A 17,752-nucleotide genomic window follows, 5' to 3' on the forward strand; every position below is an offset into this window, starting at 1 on the left:
CAGTGGACAGACACATTACAGAGTTTCTGGAGAATTTAGAACTTTCCTCTGAGTTTGCGCTCTGTTGATGGAAAGCATTTACAAATCAAAGCACCTCCAAAATCCAGCAGCAGCTACTTTAATTGCAGCTCTTTTAATGACGGATTATAAAGGTGTGGATGACTGAGAATCTTCACGTACAGTCTCCTTTTTAAACAAGCCTTTGTTTTGAGCACCATATGTTTTTAGAATAGCTTTATTGTCATCATACATGGGGGCATGACGAAAATAGAAGTAGCTGCCTCTGGATGGTGCATTGAACAAGCTAAATTACCAACAATAATAATAAAATCAAATGTACATATGAAACAAGAGTATATTAAGAATTCCAACATATGCAAAAGAGGCAAGATATAGAGAAGGTAATGAGATCAAATAACCAATAAAATAGAATAAGTATGGGCAGGAGATTGCACATTAAAAGTGACACTGTGCATTATTTTATTGTACTAGAACACTGCATGCCCCTGTGTTCCCTTCTTGGAAGCTGCTGGAACTGTAAATTTCTCTTGGAGATGAATAAAGTATCTATCTATCTATCTATCTATCTATCTATCTATCTATCTATCTATTGTTTTGAGTCCGATGGACCATTCTAAAAACTGTTTCTCAGCCTGTTTGTGCTGCATTTTCTTTCACACATGACTGTCTGTGCAGTCACAACTTTTGGACACCCGCAGAGGACCCTCGCAGACTTCATCATGCGCACCCTTCTGGATGCGCAGATGCAGAAAGCATGAATTGGTCTTAACACCAGCTGTCTGTTCCTTCCACAGTGCAAGCCAGAATACAAGGTCCCAGGGCTGTATGTCATCGACTCAATCGTCAGACAGTCACGACACCAGTTTGGCACCGAGAAGGACGTTTTTGCGCCACGCTTCAGCAAGAACATCATCGCAACGTTCCAGAACCTCTACCGCTGCCCTTCAGATGATAAGGTTAGTTTTTAATAGGTTTCACTAAATTTTCATTTCTGTGCTTAGTCAGGGTTTCATGGGAATTGATACTTGACATTTTGATATATGGGATGTAGGAGAAGGTGTAAGGAATAGATGAGGGATTGGCAAAGGGCTCGGTAAGGGATGCTTTGAACAGTTTGAGCGCCTGAATTGACACTCAATCTCTGTGTTTTGCTCCAATATCATCATGGACAAATACTCAATTCCAGACATTAGATACCTTTTATTTTAAACACATAAATATGTACTTTATTGGCCTTGAGTCCTGCTTTTTTCATGAACCATACAAGCACTTTCTTTTACCTGTCCCTCTCCTAAAGCACAGTGTCCTCTCATGTTACTGCAGTGTCTCAGTTGCTTTTATCATCTTTATTGTGTTTCCAGAGCAAGATAGTGCGAGTCTTGAATCTGTGGCAAAAGAATGCGGTCTTCAAGAGTGACATCATTCAGCCTCTGTTGGATATGGCAGCAGGGATTCCTCCTCCCAGCGTTACTCCTGTCATGCCCAGCAGTGCTGCTGCGGTCAATAACACTACGCCTGGTCAGTAAGACAATACACAAGAGAGGGGAACACACACACACACCCCTATACGCTCTACTGATGTGGTCAGATAGCATGTTTGACACCACTGTGGAATATGGTTAGCCTGTGGTTCATGTTACAACTGTCTGTCTTGGTGTATGCAGGCACCCCAGCTACGCCGGCCACTCCAGCCAATATCGTCCAGGGTCTGCCTGACTGGGCTTCCCAGATTACCAACACAGACACTGTGGCTGCTGTGGCACAAATCTTACAGAGCCCCCAGGGACAACAGGTTGGTGAACATGTCCACCCAATGTCCAGTATTGTTCTACATGTTCAGTGAGACATTAAAGAGCCGCCTCTACAGTTTGTGTAGCTATGTTAAAAAAAAAAGTGTCAAATACTCTGTGTTGTAACCTGTTACAGCTTCAGCAGCTGGTGCAGAGTCTGCAGATGCAGCAGCAGAAGCCCCAGCCGTCCCTGCTGCAGGCCTTGGACGCCGGCCTGGTGGTGCAGTTACAAGCTCTGACAGCTCAGCTCACTGCAGCTGCCACTGCCAACAGCCTGAACCCGTTGGAGCAGAGGGTCTCCTCTTTTAATAAGGTAATGCTGCAGTCAGCAGCCATCAGCTTCTTATGTCTTACTTCATCCAAATTCTTTAAACGTGATCATACTGTGTCTTTTTTTTGCAGAAACTTTTGGGTCCTTTTGACTTTGGGAACGATTCTGAACGCAGTGAGGAATCGAAAAAAGACACGTCGTCGTCTCAGCTGTGAGTGTGCTTTACTGTTTTGTTCTCCAACCAAACCGACCTTCTTAATAGTGATCAGTGTCAACCGCATCCCCTGAGTACTTTTATCTAATCAAACTGCTGACCACTTCTAGGCCCATGGTGTCTGAGCCCATTAACAGCTCCCTCTTCCATCAACTGGCTGAGCAGCTACAACAGCAAAACCTGGAGCAGTTTCAGAAGCAGCTGCTGGAGCACCAGCAGAAGGTAGATCACACATACACATGCAGAAAGCACTGCTTCTGTTTGAGATGCTTAACATGTCTAATGATTTATGAATTGCTGGTTTAACACAATTTGCTTCTTTATTGTTTTGCTTGTTCGTTGTTAGTGTTTGGTTTCCGACTCAAGTTACACAATTACTTAGTTTGTACTTCTGAGACAATCTCACATTGTTGAAAAGAAAGAAATGCGTGTGTTTACAGTTAGACTCACACTATTCATGTTTGAAACACTTCAAATGGCTGTACTATTAGTTTAGAAAGACTGTGGCCTCAGTGATTGTACAGATGAGAACATTGAGGGTCTTTAGTTTGTGAAATTTCAGCTGTCTTAGTTAGACATATTATGTGGGTATAGCCCAAAGTTACAGGCCACTTGATTTATCTAACTTTGACTGCTAATATGTCATTACTTTTAGGTAAACTTTGCAGTCTATTTTTACGCAACATAAGAACATACTGTGGTTATGAAGAAAAGTAGGAAATATAAAAACATGAAAATCCTGTTTCATTGTCAATATGGGCACCTGGCTGGTGTTTCAACACATACTTGAACAATTTCCTATAGGGCTGCCAAGTTCCACAAAACAACTTACAGAAACAGAGATTTTTATTCTCATCAGGGTTTAGTCTTTCAGATGCTTTAAATGAAAGGCGTGTAAAAATATACTGCTCTTGTTCTTCCTCCAGGCAATGAGCATAGAAGGACAGGACTCTATCTTTGGACAAGAGAACTCGGTCGCAGGTGCTCAGAGCAGCAGCCAGTCACAGCTTCCTGAGCCAGAGAACAAGTTGGATGACTCCATAGACAACCAACAGCAGGTATTTGTGGCCAAAGTGCTGTTATCATAATCCTACCGACCCAACATTTATACTTTGGTTGCATGTACTTACTTTTTAAAACAAACACGTGTCTCAACACAGAGGGACATATATTTAGACCAACAGCAAAGCATTTATTTAGCTGTAAGTCTAGGTGTGACTGAAACGCTACAGATTAGTGCATTACCTTGAAATTACCCGTGTCTTTCCTAGGATATGGATCTTGACGAGGGCCCAGATGGAATGGAGGAGGAGATCTTTGAAGGAGAGGAGAAGAAGACCATAAGCACACGGTCCAGAACACGCTCTCGGTCACGCTCTCGGTCAGTCCCACTTCTTCATCATCTCATTTTGTGTGAATTTTTCTAAATGTGAGTGGGATGTAGGGGGATAATACAGAAGTACTGTTTTCCTAAAGGTAATGTGATTTACAAGAACTTTATGGAACATTTTTGACTCAAGATGTACTTATGTAGAGGATATTAAGCAAAACATACAGAGAGTTCAGGTTTCTGACAATGTGCCTCTATCTAGCTTATGCTATGTAGAACTGTTTCTGCTTTCTTACTTCAGAGGACTCACAAATATGCCTATGTGTCCTTAAAGGGCTCAACAAATGCATACATACAAATACGGCATCATGAACTGACCAGAGAAGGCTTTTAATCATCACATGTTTATCCAGGTGGAGTGGTAGTTAGTACTGTCGCTTTACAGCTTGAAGCTCATGTGTTCAAATCTCAGCCTGGTATCTCTTGCGGTGCTCCGGTTTCCTCCCACAGTGTATAAAAAATGGAGGGATGTTTATTTGGAAATTATGGCTGTCACATTCAGATTGTGTCAACTTCAGTTTAAGTGTGTTGTGAACTCAAAGCAGAACGTTTTTAAATTTTAAAACAGAGGAGTCAATTAAAGATGCGATAATTTTGCCAATACAGTGGTATTTTAAATTCAATGCACTCATGGACTGTAAAAAACTATTTTGTTGCTCAAAAGGAGCAGCCACGTGGCTTTACATTAAACCTGAAACAAAGTCAGTCTGGACAGAATTGGCAAAAGGTTTTGTGTGGTCTCCTCTCGGTAGATCTCCCAAGAGGAGAAGGTCCAGGTCTCGCTCAGGCTCACGGAAACGTAAGCACCGCAAACGGTCTCGCTCACGCTCCAGAGATCGTAAGAGGAAGTCGTCACGGTCGTACTCAAGTGAAAGACGGGCCCGGGAACGAGAAAAGGAGCGTCAGAAGAAAGGACTGCCTCCCATACGATCCAAGACTCTAAGTGGCAAGTGAAAGTCGTTGTTGAATATTTTATTTTCTAGTTGAATAGTTGTGGTTTTTCTGATGAATGGAGTTAATTTTTTCCTGTCTTTCTTCTCCTCATTTAGTGTGCAGCACAACTCTGTGGGTGGGCCAGGTGGATAAGAAGGCTACTCAGCAAGACCTCACCAATCTGTTTGAAGAGTTTGGCCAGATTGAGTCTATCAATGTAAGCAGACCTCTCCTTATTAACCCTCTAATTTAGCTGCAGTATGTCAGCCAGTTTTTTGATCTCCAAAATCTTAAAAAGAAACCTAATGAGGAAGCCTCAGTCTGTCATTAGCTTAGCAGTGTCCTTAAGCTGCTAACTGCTGTCTTTTTCCATTTCTCTGTTCTGCACATTCTTTGATTTTCTTTTTCGATTACAGTTTTTTCACCAGTCACACAGGAGGTCTATTGGTATTCTCCAGTATGGTTCTGGGTTGTTGTTTAACCTTCCCATGTCCTGTATAATGTAATGTGTGTGTCTTTGTGCAGATGATCCCTCCCAGAGGCTGTGCCTACATCTGTATGGTCCACAGACAGGATGCATACCGTGCCCGCCAGAAACTCAGCACTGGCTCTTTCAAGATTGGCTCCAAGATCATCAAGGTCTTCATTACCTTTATAACTTAATTTATTGTATTTTCCATCATGTTGTTGGTTCCTCTAATGTAATTTTCCGTTGACCTCCACTGGTGAAAGTTTAGCTCTCCAACCACATCCTTGTGTACTTCCAGAAATTGTGTTGAAAAATGCTATTTCTTGACCTTTGTGTGTCTGTCTGATCCAGATCGCATGGGCTCTGAACAAAGGCGTAAAGCAGGAGTACAAGCAATTTTGGGATGTGGACCTGGGTGTCACCTACATACCTTGGGAGAAGGTCAAGGTGGATGACCTGGATGGCTTTGCCGAAGGGGGAATCATTGACCAGGAGACCGTCAATGATGGTGAAAAGACACACTTCTTTCTTTGACACACACACACACACACACACTAGGTCTGTTTGTACAGTAGCAGTGCTTGTTTGAATATAAGTAGGACACACAGACAGGTTTGTACACACAGAATGAAAGCATAACGCACATATCCAAACACTTCTTGGCATGCCGTCATCGAAGTGGATTTGCTTTCTGCTCCATTCCCTCTGTTGTTTGTTTTATAATGGTTACTCCCCAAATCCTTACAGAAATGCAAATTGGGAACTCAATGAAGATGAACTAAACTCCCAAATCCAAATAATTGGACAATTGTTGTTAACGTTCCATGTTTTTTGTCTGTCTGCAGAGTGGGAGGCAGCCAAGAATTCTGAATCGGCCAAGGAAATCGCAAATCAGCCAGTAAGCGTCGAGACCACAGCGGCATCTAATACCCAAACCGAGACCTACAACCAGCAGGTTACCATGATGCCTGTGCAGGTACAGAAGAGTCACAGTCTGGAGATAGACTGTAAACATTACAGTGCATGGACTCACTGATGTGATGTTATCCCATTTTCACTGAAAAGTAGTTTGTTCAGGGAGCAGAATGGTTTTTAGCAGATTTTGGCACAGATTGTATGTCCTCACTCATTGTTTTTTTCCTTTTGTTTTGATGACAGTGGTTACAGTGCATCATTCTTTGCAATACAGACGGTTATCTGTTAAACATCCATTCATAAACCTTCAGTATTGAATATAGGCATAAGCAGCCCCTGAGACATGTTCCAGAATTTGTGTTACTGTGAATTGTAGCCATTACACTATCAATTTAGGATTTTTTTTTGTATTTACACTCTAACATATGGCTTTCATTCAGATACCAGTGGCTCAGGCAGTTCCCAGTGCAGTCGGTTTGGTGCCTCCTACCTTCCCTGTCACTATGGGAATACCCCCACCAGGCTTCGGGCCGCCACCACCCTTCATAAGGGCTGGCTTCAATACCTCACAGCCTCCACCAGGTAAATGCCACTAATGGTTGTGTAAAAATCAAACCTACAGAAATTCACAAGCTTACACAGAATTATTTCTTTGTGCAGGTTTTATGCAGGCTGCACAGACAGCAGGCATGGCTGCAGCAACTACTTGTGAGTATTTATGACAGGCTTCTGCTATGACTTCATACCTGCCTATAAGTTTGAACACTTAGTGTCCTTTTATACCTTTGGATTAAATTTGTTGTTTCTTTTGCTCACCAACAGCACTAGTGCAGCCTTCAGTGCCCTCCAGCCAAGATGCTGTCAAGGAATCACCATTTAGTGCAATGATTCCTCCAACCAGCACTATCCCTGGCAGCTATATGCCCTCAGCCATCCCTGGAGCCGGTGTGTTCAACCCAGTTGGAGTCCAAACTCAGCAGCCCACTAATGAGAAACCTCCACAATCTGCAGAGGGTATGGATGCTGCTGCAGAACTTACACTGCAAGGTGAGACAGTACTGAAGTGTTGTCACGTGAAAGACATTTGGTGGACACTTTGATTCTATTTTCTCTGAAGAATGTTCTTGTTTGAGATTAAGTTTTTTTGTGTTTAGTCAAAAAAAACAGTCTTAGTATTTATGTCTATTATTGTGTTTGTCCTCAGGGATGCAGAATGCAGTCCGCAGTGGGATGGGTCTATTAGGCATGCACCCGACAGCTTCCCTCACCCACCCGCTGCATCAGTCTGGTCTGAGTGGGCAGAGAATGCCTGGCCTGCTGCCCCTGGATGTGCGACCCAACCTCCTCCAACCCGGTGCTGCCGCCCGCTTCCCACTGCTCATGCAGCAGGGCCCCGCCCAGCAAGCCGCCGGCCTCCTTGACAGCACCCTCCAGGCTCAGGCCCGTGCCAGGGGTCCCTTCCCTCAGCTAGACCCCTTCAACAGGGTGCCCAACCTTACCAATGAAAATCTATCCAAAACAGAAGAAGAGTCTTCCTCTGGCGCTGATGAGGGCAAAGACCAGGACTACCGTTTTCCTCCAATGGAAAAGCAGAGCACAGGCCTGCTGCGGACCCCTCCACCAGAGCATAGGGAACCCCTTGGAGCCGGAGGAGGAGGCAGGCCTCCCTTGCTCCAGACCCCAGGCACTCAGCCAGCCAGATCCAGCTTAGTAGGACGTCTCCAGGCTCTTGCAGGCTTCACTCCCGATAACCGCTGGAACCAGGGCAGAGGGGACTTTGATGAACGAGATAGCATGCGAGGAGGCCCACAGGCCCCAGGTGGTCCGAAAGGCTTCCAGGAGGAGCGCCCCACATCTGGGCAGAACTTCCCCAACCGCTTTGACAGCCGTCCTGGGACAGCAGGGGGAGCAGCCAGTGTTTCTGTAAATGCTGGAACTGTCGGGGGTCCACAGGCCTGGAACCGTAGTGGTGGTGCCACAGCTCCTTTTGACAGTGAGCTGCATCAAGACCTAGATGACCGAAGACGCCCATGGGACAGGCAAAGAGACAGGGATGAAAGAGATTTTGACTTCAGGAGGGAGATGAACGGTAACCGCCACAGCCGCGAGAGAGAACGGGAGAGGGAGCGCGAGAGAGACAGGGAGCGAGGCCGAGACCGCACCAGAGAGCATGAACGCGACAGAGACCACGACAAAGAGAGAGACCGTGAGCGGGAACGTGAACGTGGAGGCTGGACACCACTCCTCCCCCTACCCACACCTCTTCTTCCAACTCCACCTCTTAATCCCAACCTGACACTGAACCAAGGCAAACTACTTGCCCCTCTTAAATTAAACCCTCAAATTCAGTCACGATTCCAGTCCCCGCTTTTGCCTCAAGCTCAGCCCAAGCCCTCTCTCCTGGGTCAGCCACTGCCTCACGTTCAGATTAAGTCTCCTCCTCCATCACAGAACCTGGCAGCTGTGCCCGAGCCCCAATCAGAAACCCCCGTTCCATCTGACACTCCCCTGACACAGTCACCACCCTCAGCCCACTCACCCTCCACATCATCTGACAACAAGAGTCAGACCCCACCGACTGAAGCTCCCACTCAATCCGAGTCATCACCGCAGCCAGAGACCCCTCCACACACCGAATCACCTTCCCAGCACGCAGCTCAGTCCCCCTCCAAGACCACTGCTTCACCAGACACTGAGACCCCAAGCCATGCCTCACCGCTGGCTGAGGCCTCATCCCAGGACTCACCTGTGGCCTTCACACGAGCTGCCAGCCCCCCTGAAGATACGACTCAATCCCTGGAGGAGCAGGAAAGCCCACAGAAGGATGATGAGGAGGAGGAGGAGGATGAGGAGGAGGAGGAGGAAGAGGAGGAGGAGTCACAAGAGAGAGCCTCCTCACCCCAGCCACAGTGGGTCAATGGACCTGGGATGGACAGTATCACTGTGGCTGAGCCCACACCAGAGGCCTCTCCTGAGCCCTCTCCCGAGCCCACTCCAGACCCATCCGATGATTCTTTGCTCCCTGAAAGTGAAAAGGAGCCGCAGCAGGAGCAAGTTGCCTCTCCTGAGGACGTAGACAATGAACAGAGTGAGCCCATGGAGGAAGCTGCGAGTCAGCCAGTGGTAGACACTGTCACAGACACTGAGGGGACATAATCATCACTCAGTAGGTAAAAGATCATTTTGTAAAGTTGTCTCTTCTTCTCTGTACTCATGTCAGCAAACTACCACCACAACACGGGACATGACGAATACTGACTCACACCAGTTATTGTCTGATAACCAATAACAAATGATTTTATCTCTCACAAATACCAGTGTACTTAAATAGAAGGCTCGTTAGCGGGTTCATGAATAGAACTTTTCTTTGTATTTTATTTCCTTTTACCTTTTTTAAGTTGTAATGCCACACCTCCCATTTTAATTAATATAAGCTTGGGAAATTTTATTGAATTGCCTGCCAAACTGTTTCAATTGTATATGGAGAAAATTAGCTTTGACCTTCCTATGGAAGGGAGCAAGAAATCCTGGCTGTTCCACAACGGATTGAATGCGATACATGTGATACTTGAAAACGGCAGCTGCTGACCCAATTTCTGTCTCCTCTTCTTTTAAAATGCTGCTGCAAAGTTTTCAACGAATGCTTTTATGGTGTCCTGCACTGCTCTCTGCCTACATACAGTGAGACCAGTGCTTTTACCAGCTGCTTTCAATTGGGAAAAAAAAAAAAGAGAAGATTTTAAAATTGAATACATGGAAATGTTGTATCCCCAAAATAAATGTCTGTCATTTGTTTCTAATTATTCAGTGAACGCAAACAGAAAATTACGCGCCAGGGGGAAGAAAAAAAAGGAAATGAGCAGAGGGATGTTCTTATGTCGGGTGCATATTGTTTTAGTTTGAAATAAACATGCTTTGTCTGTTTAAAAACACATGCTTTAGGACTGTTTTCTGACCCAGGACCAGTGGAAAATAAGACTGCTTTACAGACTCGTACACACTGTGTGCTGTCACTTCAGTCGATTTGATGTTCTCGTAACTCAAGTTGCTGCTATACCATCCATCCACAGAGCACTTTGTTGGATGCAACCGTGGGACTTGTAGTTTTTAGCTTCTGATGACTTCAGCCTGTATGTTTCCCTAAGCTTTTGCTGGGTGACTGTTGAGGATGGGATTGTGCCTTTTTTTTGAATGGATTTTGTCGTTCACGATGCTATCCAACACTACTGTGTGATGTACACCAGACTGTGCGGTGCAACTCTTGTTTCAGAGCGCTCTCTGAAAAGAACGCACAGGAATTGACTGACCTACCGTTTGAATGGTAGCTGCGCAGTTTGTACAGCACTCACCTAGAGGAGAACTACATGTACTCCGTCATTCTGTGCATGCAGGCCTGTAGCCATGTTTTAACCTTCCTGTCTCTCTTGTTCATTTCATACTTGTAGTGGTTTTCTGTTGAGACATACTACTAGAAATCCATAGTCTGCTGTTCTCTCAGACCAAATGTCTACTACAGGAGTTGTGATGTTGAATAAAAGTTGAAGGTGCATCAGATTTTTTTTTTTTTTTTTTACCCCTGTTATTGTCATGAATTTTAATTTTAGGCTGATCAGACGTATTATTCCACACGCAACACTCAAGCTTGAACCTGAGGTAAATAGTGTGACCGGACATCTCGATTATGGCGTGTATACATTTTTAATTTACAACTTTATGTATTGAAATGTGTTTCACACACTCACAAAACGCTCATGAAGGCTGTAGACACCAACTTTTCTAATGAGTTCAGGTCTGAGTAGAAAAAATATATTCAACATTCAGAGAAAAACTCGGATAAAGGTCAGTTCCACACTGTCAAAACACTACCATATTTCACACCTCGCAATAAAGGTGTAGATTATTACCAAACAGCCCCCCGACTCAAGCAGTCACATAATTGCGGATTCTTCATATTGGAACGTCCATAACGAAAAGCCATCTGGTGATCTACTGAACAAAAGAGGGGAGGGGGGGAAAAAAAGGACGTATACAAATGAGGGAGTCGTGGAGGAGGTAGCAGAAGATGTGGGCTAACGTTACTCCCCTCCTCCACCCTGCGCTGCCAGGGACCCGGCTGCCACAGCTGGAGGAAGTGCTTACTCAGCACCGACTCCTCTCCGTGCTCATTTACGGCTCGGCTAGTGTCAGAAAACACGAGCGAGAGGATTTATTTAAACAATCGCCTCCATCATGGCGTCTGCTGATGCCGTTTCAGCGCTTTTTATTTTTATAGTGAAGCAACAATGGGATGGGAGCAGCCCAAGGTGCTGCATGACGTCTCCGCCTCCAGTTACGTCTGAGCTTAGCCCGTTAATCCGTCCCAACGTTAAAACACAGGGAAAAAAAAAAATACATATTTTATAGTTTGGCTCCGGATTAAGCATCTGGAGACCTGATAGGGCGTAAAGCCGAGATGAGAATATCCAGTTGTGTGTCTTCTAGCATGACTCAGTCCATAAATTTCTTGCTCCCACCTGGCTCCCAAAGGTCCGGGCAGGCAGCCAGTCCTCCTCCATCCTCCTGCTGACCTCCTCACTGAAAGATTTGACAGGCTGAGACTTTGAATCAACCACTATCTGCCCTCAAACAGACACGCATGTACACCGCGGTTGGCTAGAGCTCCCATGGACAACAATAAAAATAAATCCTCGCTCTGCAGAGGTCCGGCATCCTGCAGCTATTTATCTGCCACGGAGTAAAGGCCACGTCGCAAATTAAGGCTGTTTTCATTAGGGAACATGATGAGAATGGATTATCTGTGTTCGCATCGAGCTTTTCAAACCAGTTGCCCAGGCGTGGATTAAAGTATGATTTAGCTCCAAACCTGTACCTGTGTGTTGTAATGGTGTTTACTGTGCCAAGACATTTGCACAGCATCGCCGCTTTATACCGCATTTAAATGCTAGCCGGGCCCACGGGAAGGGAGCAAAGCAGGCCTGACCTTTAGTTAAGGATTACCCCAGCATGGGCTACGTCACCAGAGCACCAAAAAAACCATAATGGCATGGAGTAATGATACACCGCTAGTTCATGCCCCGGCGGTAGTGCTAATGTGTGGGTTTTGACTTGTAGGTCAGAGACGGAGAAGTTCCCTGCTGTGAGGAAGTCAATTAGACAAAGTGCTGAATGGTGAGCTTGTAAATGGGTTTTTACTATGACTTGGGAGAATCATAAACTTTCCTAGTGTTCTACTGGCTGAACTTCACGGCTTGATTTATTCTATTAAGCAGCAGCAGCAGCATTCCTCAGTAGTTATTAATATTAAAGACTCCAGGTCCACATCCCCCTCCTGCCGGGCCCGGTAGCATCAGTACCGCGTCTGACCATTTGAGGTCAGTGTGGTACTGCAGCACTCATCAGTATGACAGACGTGCTTGTGCTCGGTGCAGACTGGGTTCTTGGAGTGCGACAGCTCAAAATCTGCAGTGCTCACCTCTCTTACCTTCTGTTCTTCACTCTCTCTCGCCGCTGCCATAGGAAAACATATCCATACCTGAAGCGCCCTGCCGCGAAAACAACAACAAGCTGAAAGATAAGGGGCGTCGAAAATCACTGATCCCCGCAAGGATCTTCACGGTGCCCCCCTCGCTCAAATTAATCCATCAGATACCTCTTTCCGTACCTTTTTTTTTTTTTTGCGGGGGGATCAATACAGGAGTGCTGTGATAAATGGAACGAGGTCCTTTCAGTGTGAGACTTGGCTCGTTTCTGCAGCTTCTCAGTTGCGGCATTCTTAATTGATTAAAGCTATTGATTAGGCCCTCCCAAAGCCTCCAGACTAAAAAAAAAAAATCAGCCTCCTATCTGCCGTGGCCAGATACCCAGATATCATATTCGCAGTGGATGTCTGTGCCAAATGGAGAACGAGAGAGCGAGTGCCTGCGTTACCAATCGTGCACATTCATGAGCGCCGCAGATCGAGTTAGAGCACAAAAAAGAAAACACAGCCATCCATCTTCCGTCCACCTAGTTATGCAGTAGAGGAATCCCCTATCTCGGTTCACACTCGGCAGCCACAGTAATTACTCACCACTGTGGGAGTGTGCCTAACTTTTCCTCTGCTTTCAAGGAGCCACTGCCTGCCCGGCTCCTGTTATCAGGGCCAGCAGACTCTCCTGGACCGGGAGGTGTCCAAAGTTCCCCTCACCCCGGATCTTAGCCTCGCCACAAGTTCTGCAGGCCGCACCCTGCTGCAAATTGGAGGAGCAAGGTCACACAGTCGTCCCATCGCGCCACGGGGAAGCGTGACTGCACCGAGTTAGAGCAGCAGCAGCTATTGGTGAGGGATCCAGTGGCTTGCTCAAGGGCACCTCAGCAGCGCCTTCACTTGCCAATACACAGGCTCAGACAGAGGCCTTCAGGTCGTCGCTTAAGCTCCGGCATGAATTTTAATGCACACAGCCAGAGGGGGTGATTTTTGTGAGTTTTTAAAGAAAGAAAAGGGGAAATTTGACCTCCGTGATTCCAAAAAGCAGGATGCCGAGACCATTATGAGTCACAAAACACAGGCTCAGGTGGCTGCCGGTCGGTAATTTCCAGATGCGTTGAATAATCATGAGTTCTTGCTCTGGGTTTAGTTGGACACATTAAATGCCGACAGCTCTCGGTGGAGAAGTCTGACTGTGAGCTTTTGTTTTGGTTAAATTATGTCTGTAGTCATATTTAAAGATGTCCTCTGGTGAAAATCAAGTTTATTTTTTACTTTTGACATGTTCACATGGTTTTTATATGCTGGAAGACTTCATCTCCACATTGAAACTGCAGCATAAAGATGCCAACTGCAACAAATTCAGACTTACAGGGTTTCTTATGTCACTGAGTTTGAAGTCAAATCAGTTTCCGGTTTGATCGTGTTGCTGAATCACTCCAATATTCCGACTTACCATCATGTAGCATAGAGTCATTTTACAGTCGTTGTGTTTGAGCTTCAACAAGTGGAGTCAGGATGCCTGGAAAGAGAGCCTCTAATAGATCTGCATATTTAAAAGAAAGCAACAAGATTTATATCTAATCCATTTAAACCCTGTGAACCCCACAACCTGCCAGCAGATTTTAAATGGCGTGTTGCCTTCAAAACAGTCTGCAAAGTTATTTATAGATAGAACAGAGTTTCAGCTTCCTGACGGTCCTTAAACTAATTATTTGTGTCGCGTGCTTCTGTCAAGAAACCTAAATCTCAGCTTAAAATCATATTTCATCAAAATCACTTTATTCTACATGTCTCATTCCAAAACAAATCACCATAAAAAAACCACTTTGCACTAAGTAGATTGTGTAAAAAACAAACAATTCTGTGCTTATCGGTGCAACTGAAGTCCATCAGCAGTCACATGACAAAAAAAATCAGAGACTATTTGGCTGAACTGCAGGAAGTGTTCACACAGAGCAGACAGGAGACAAGTATGGAAACAAGAATGTAAGGCGTAACATATCTATAGTATGTCGTCTGGTTTTTTCCAATTTGGGAAAACGCATTTTGGGAAAAACTAATTAATTAAACTTTCATTTTGATTTTGATCCAACCACCGCAACAGGGCCTGAGGTCGGTAGCTAGACTCTTCTCCTCTGTGGTTGGTGGAACAAGTTACCAAACTCTATTAAATCTGCTGATTCCCTCTCAGTCTTTAAGAAAAGACTAAAGACCAGCTCTTCACTGAACACCTTTGCACAAACAAACAAACAAACAAACAACAACAACAAAAATCCTATTACCTCCCACACAACCTGCTGCTGGCATCAATGCCCTATCACACTTGTTCTATGGCACTTATCTAGATTGTTTTCTCCTGACTAGATCCTTGCTTGTATCTACTCAGATGTACGTCACTTGGGTAAAAGCGTCTGCCAAATGAAATTGTAGAATTTTGTACTTTTGTGATTTAGGGCATTATAACCGTGTCAAACTGCACAGAACACATTTTTGAATTCTCTCTACTTCTAGCCATGACTGAGCTGTTTCAATAGAGGTGCAGGATTTTATCTTGCAGTGATAAATGGATGAGTAACACTGAATAAAAATGTGACAGGAAGCAAAAAACTTTGGGGTTTTCATGTAAAATAAAAATCTAAACATGTAACTTAGACACACAGAGAAGAATTTCTGGGGGTTAATCAGCGATCGGAGGGGGACTTTAAAGATACTACAGTCCTGATAGGCTTTGGTTGTACAGCAGAGCTCCATCAATATTTAATCTGACGAGTTCATTGTTTTGTTTTATTACTAGCTGATGTGGCGATGTTGCTGCGTGCAGACGTTCGTGTTCCCCCGAGGATGAGTCCTAATGACTTTGGAGCTCTGATTCACCGTCATTAGTACAAAATTTTTTACCTCCGTTCCCGTCAGCTTCAGCTCGTGATTAGCTCTAATTAACAAACGCCAGCATGCCGATACACTACGAGGCTGCAGCGTTTACAGTAACGTGTGAGTGTCTTTCCGAGGCATCCTAGAAATAGAAGAGGTTCAGTCAATCCAGACTTCAAATAGTGCTCTTGATTGTTCCCTCCTACAGAACAACTTGTCTCATTTTTCACTCAACTTTCATGCACATACTTCATTTCATCCTCTCTGGGGGCGAATAGAAATTTAGCAGCGAGTGTTCTCTTTTTTTTTTTTTTTTCACATTGTGCCGAGAGCAGGAGGAGAGAAAGCCTGTGTTTGCCAAGTCAGTGTGTATTTGCATACTGAGGAGGTGTGTGTGTGTTATCAGTGGTCTACATGCCTGTCACTGAATACCTTTTTCCTACTCATAAACCGCCTGTGTGTGTGTGTGTGTGTGTGTGTGTGTGTGTGCGTGTGTGTGTGTGTGTGTGTGTGTGTGTGTGTGTTGGCAGCGTGTCAGCGGAGCCACAGTGCAACCGGAATTAAAGCCATCATCAGTACAAACAGGGCTGACAGAGGCAGAGACATTACACTCACATCCTAAGATTGATGCCGGACAACTGTTGACTGTGTTAACATTGTTAGCGGCTAATCTTTCCTGTTGCAAAACACAAATATCAGTAAACATGCGTCGTCTGTTTACATGCAAGTATCTGCCCAAAGAGGCTGCTGCACGAGGCCGCTTGTGTCTCTGACTGTCTGCACGATATTGTGCACTGTAAAAGATGGATGTTTTTAACTGTGATTTCTTTAACAGTTTAGATTGTAGAATACAGACTATTATCATCCATCCATTATCTATACACCGCTTAATCCTCACTAGGGTCGTGGGGGGCTGGAGTCTATCCCAGCTGACTCAGGGTGAAGGCAGGGGACACCCTGGACAGGTCACCAGTCTATCACAGGGCTACACTTAGAGACAGACAACCAAGCACACTCACATTCACACCTACGGACAATTTAGAATCACCAATTAACCTCAACATGTTTTTGGACCTTTTGGGAGGAAGCCGGAGAACCCGGAGAGAACCCACGCTGCACGGGGAGAACATGCAAACTCCACGCAGAAAGATCCGGGGTGTCCTCACCGGGACGCGAACCGGCGACCTTCTAAGTGCGAGGCAACAGTGCTAACCACCGACCCACCTTGCAGCTAAAATACAGATTATAACTAGCAAAATCACAGATAAATGTTTAAATAAGTAATTAATGAAAACTTTCTAAAACGTCCACAACAACAATCTGTATTTTGTCAAATGGCAAAAATAAAACAAAACCATTTTACTGTATTTAAATCACCAATATATCATTATTTCACATACATTTGCTATTATTTGCAATCACAAATATGTATATTAAGAGCTGAAAAATAATAAATATCTGTAATAAGGTTTATTTTAAATATTTTTCACAATTTGTCAAATTTCCTATGTCTAGTAAAATCACAGATTTTTTGTTAACCATAAACCCCCCCAAAATGTCAATAACCAACATCAATAATCTGTACAACATTTAACAGTAAAGTCACACTATTCCTACTGTATTTAAATCAGCAAAAATAGCATTATTTTACAGACATTTTCTGTTATTTGAGAGAAAAATAGTACGTATATTAAAAACTGAAAAATGGTAAATAACTTGTGAAATTCCAGACAATATCCTGTTAAATCACTGAAAAAAAAGTATTAATTTACTTGTTGACTGTAAAAAAAAAAAAAAGAGGCCAAATCTGTACATAATGTCCACTTCAAAAACCTGTATTTTTACAAACAGTAGTTAGTTTGTTTTTTACAAAATATAACTGTAAAAATTTCACTGTTGTGCTGTATTAAATAATCTCAAAATATCCAGATTTTACAGATTTTTCATTTAGTTTCCCACTTTTTTCCAAAAGTTTTTGAATGTTTTGGTATTCTACCATGTTTTAGCTTTTTTTTTTTTGGCACCCTTGCTGCTAGATTTTCACTTGTCTTTTTGTTTTTTTTGTTTTTTTACTGGATTTTTTTTTTACATCATGGGTTTATTATGGGGTCACCGGGGTTTACGAGGTCAAAGGTCACCCCTGCTGGAGACACAGGGAGGTGCACGGAAAACCAACGGAGTTGTCACGGAGATAACCACAAGCAACAAACACCTTTTCCTGATTTTAGTCCGGCTGTGATTCGCAGCAGGGGAGGAGGCGTTGTGCGTTTTTGTATGGGTGACAGGGGGAGCTTATTAAACGTGCTAACACAAACGAGGCGTGTGTGTGTTTGTGGGAGGGTGGAAACGTGGCGGCGGCAGGGTGAGAGGGGAGATATGCCGGGAAGCGAGGCGGGCTCAGATGCTGAG

At 44.3% G+C, this 17,752-nt stretch overlaps 1 protein-coding gene across 1 annotated transcript in view; it reads left to right on the forward strand.

Annotated features, from left to right (window-relative positions):
- scaf8 (SR-related CTD-associated factor 8) overlaps positions 1-9,256 on the forward strand; it is a 47,733-nt gene extending 38,477 nt beyond the window's left edge. The window contains exons 5-21 of the mRNA XM_008276865.1: positions 816-977; positions 1,383-1,539; positions 1,686-1,813; positions 1,948-2,124; positions 2,214-2,293; positions 2,407-2,518; positions 3,223-3,354; positions 3,568-3,677; positions 4,439-4,632; positions 4,736-4,836; positions 5,145-5,258; positions 5,440-5,596; positions 5,934-6,064; positions 6,444-6,585; positions 6,664-6,711; positions 6,826-7,050; positions 7,208-9,256. Of these exons, the coding sequence (XP_008275087.1) occupies positions 816-977; positions 1,383-1,539; positions 1,686-1,813; positions 1,948-2,124; positions 2,214-2,293; positions 2,407-2,518; positions 3,223-3,354; positions 3,568-3,677; positions 4,439-4,632; positions 4,736-4,836; positions 5,145-5,258; positions 5,440-5,596; positions 5,934-6,064; positions 6,444-6,585; positions 6,664-6,711; positions 6,826-7,050; positions 7,208-9,159 (4,122 nt within the window). The 3' untranslated portion in view covers positions 9,160-9,256. The remainder of the gene's footprint in view (positions 1-815; positions 978-1,382; positions 1,540-1,685; positions 1,814-1,947; positions 2,125-2,213; positions 2,294-2,406; positions 2,519-3,222; positions 3,355-3,567; positions 3,678-4,438; positions 4,633-4,735; positions 4,837-5,144; positions 5,259-5,439; positions 5,597-5,933; positions 6,065-6,443; positions 6,586-6,663; positions 6,712-6,825; positions 7,051-7,207) is intronic.
- The last annotated feature ends 8,496 nt before the right edge of the window (positions 9,257-17,752 follow it).

The sequence above is a fragment of the Stegastes partitus genome, unplaced genomic scaffold, assembly GCF_000690725.1.
Source record: "Stegastes partitus isolate 25-593 unplaced genomic scaffold, Stegastes_partitus-1.0.2 Scaffold82, whole genome shotgun sequence".
NCBI classification, from domain to species: domain Eukaryota; kingdom Metazoa; phylum Chordata; class Actinopteri; family Pomacentridae; genus Stegastes; species Stegastes partitus.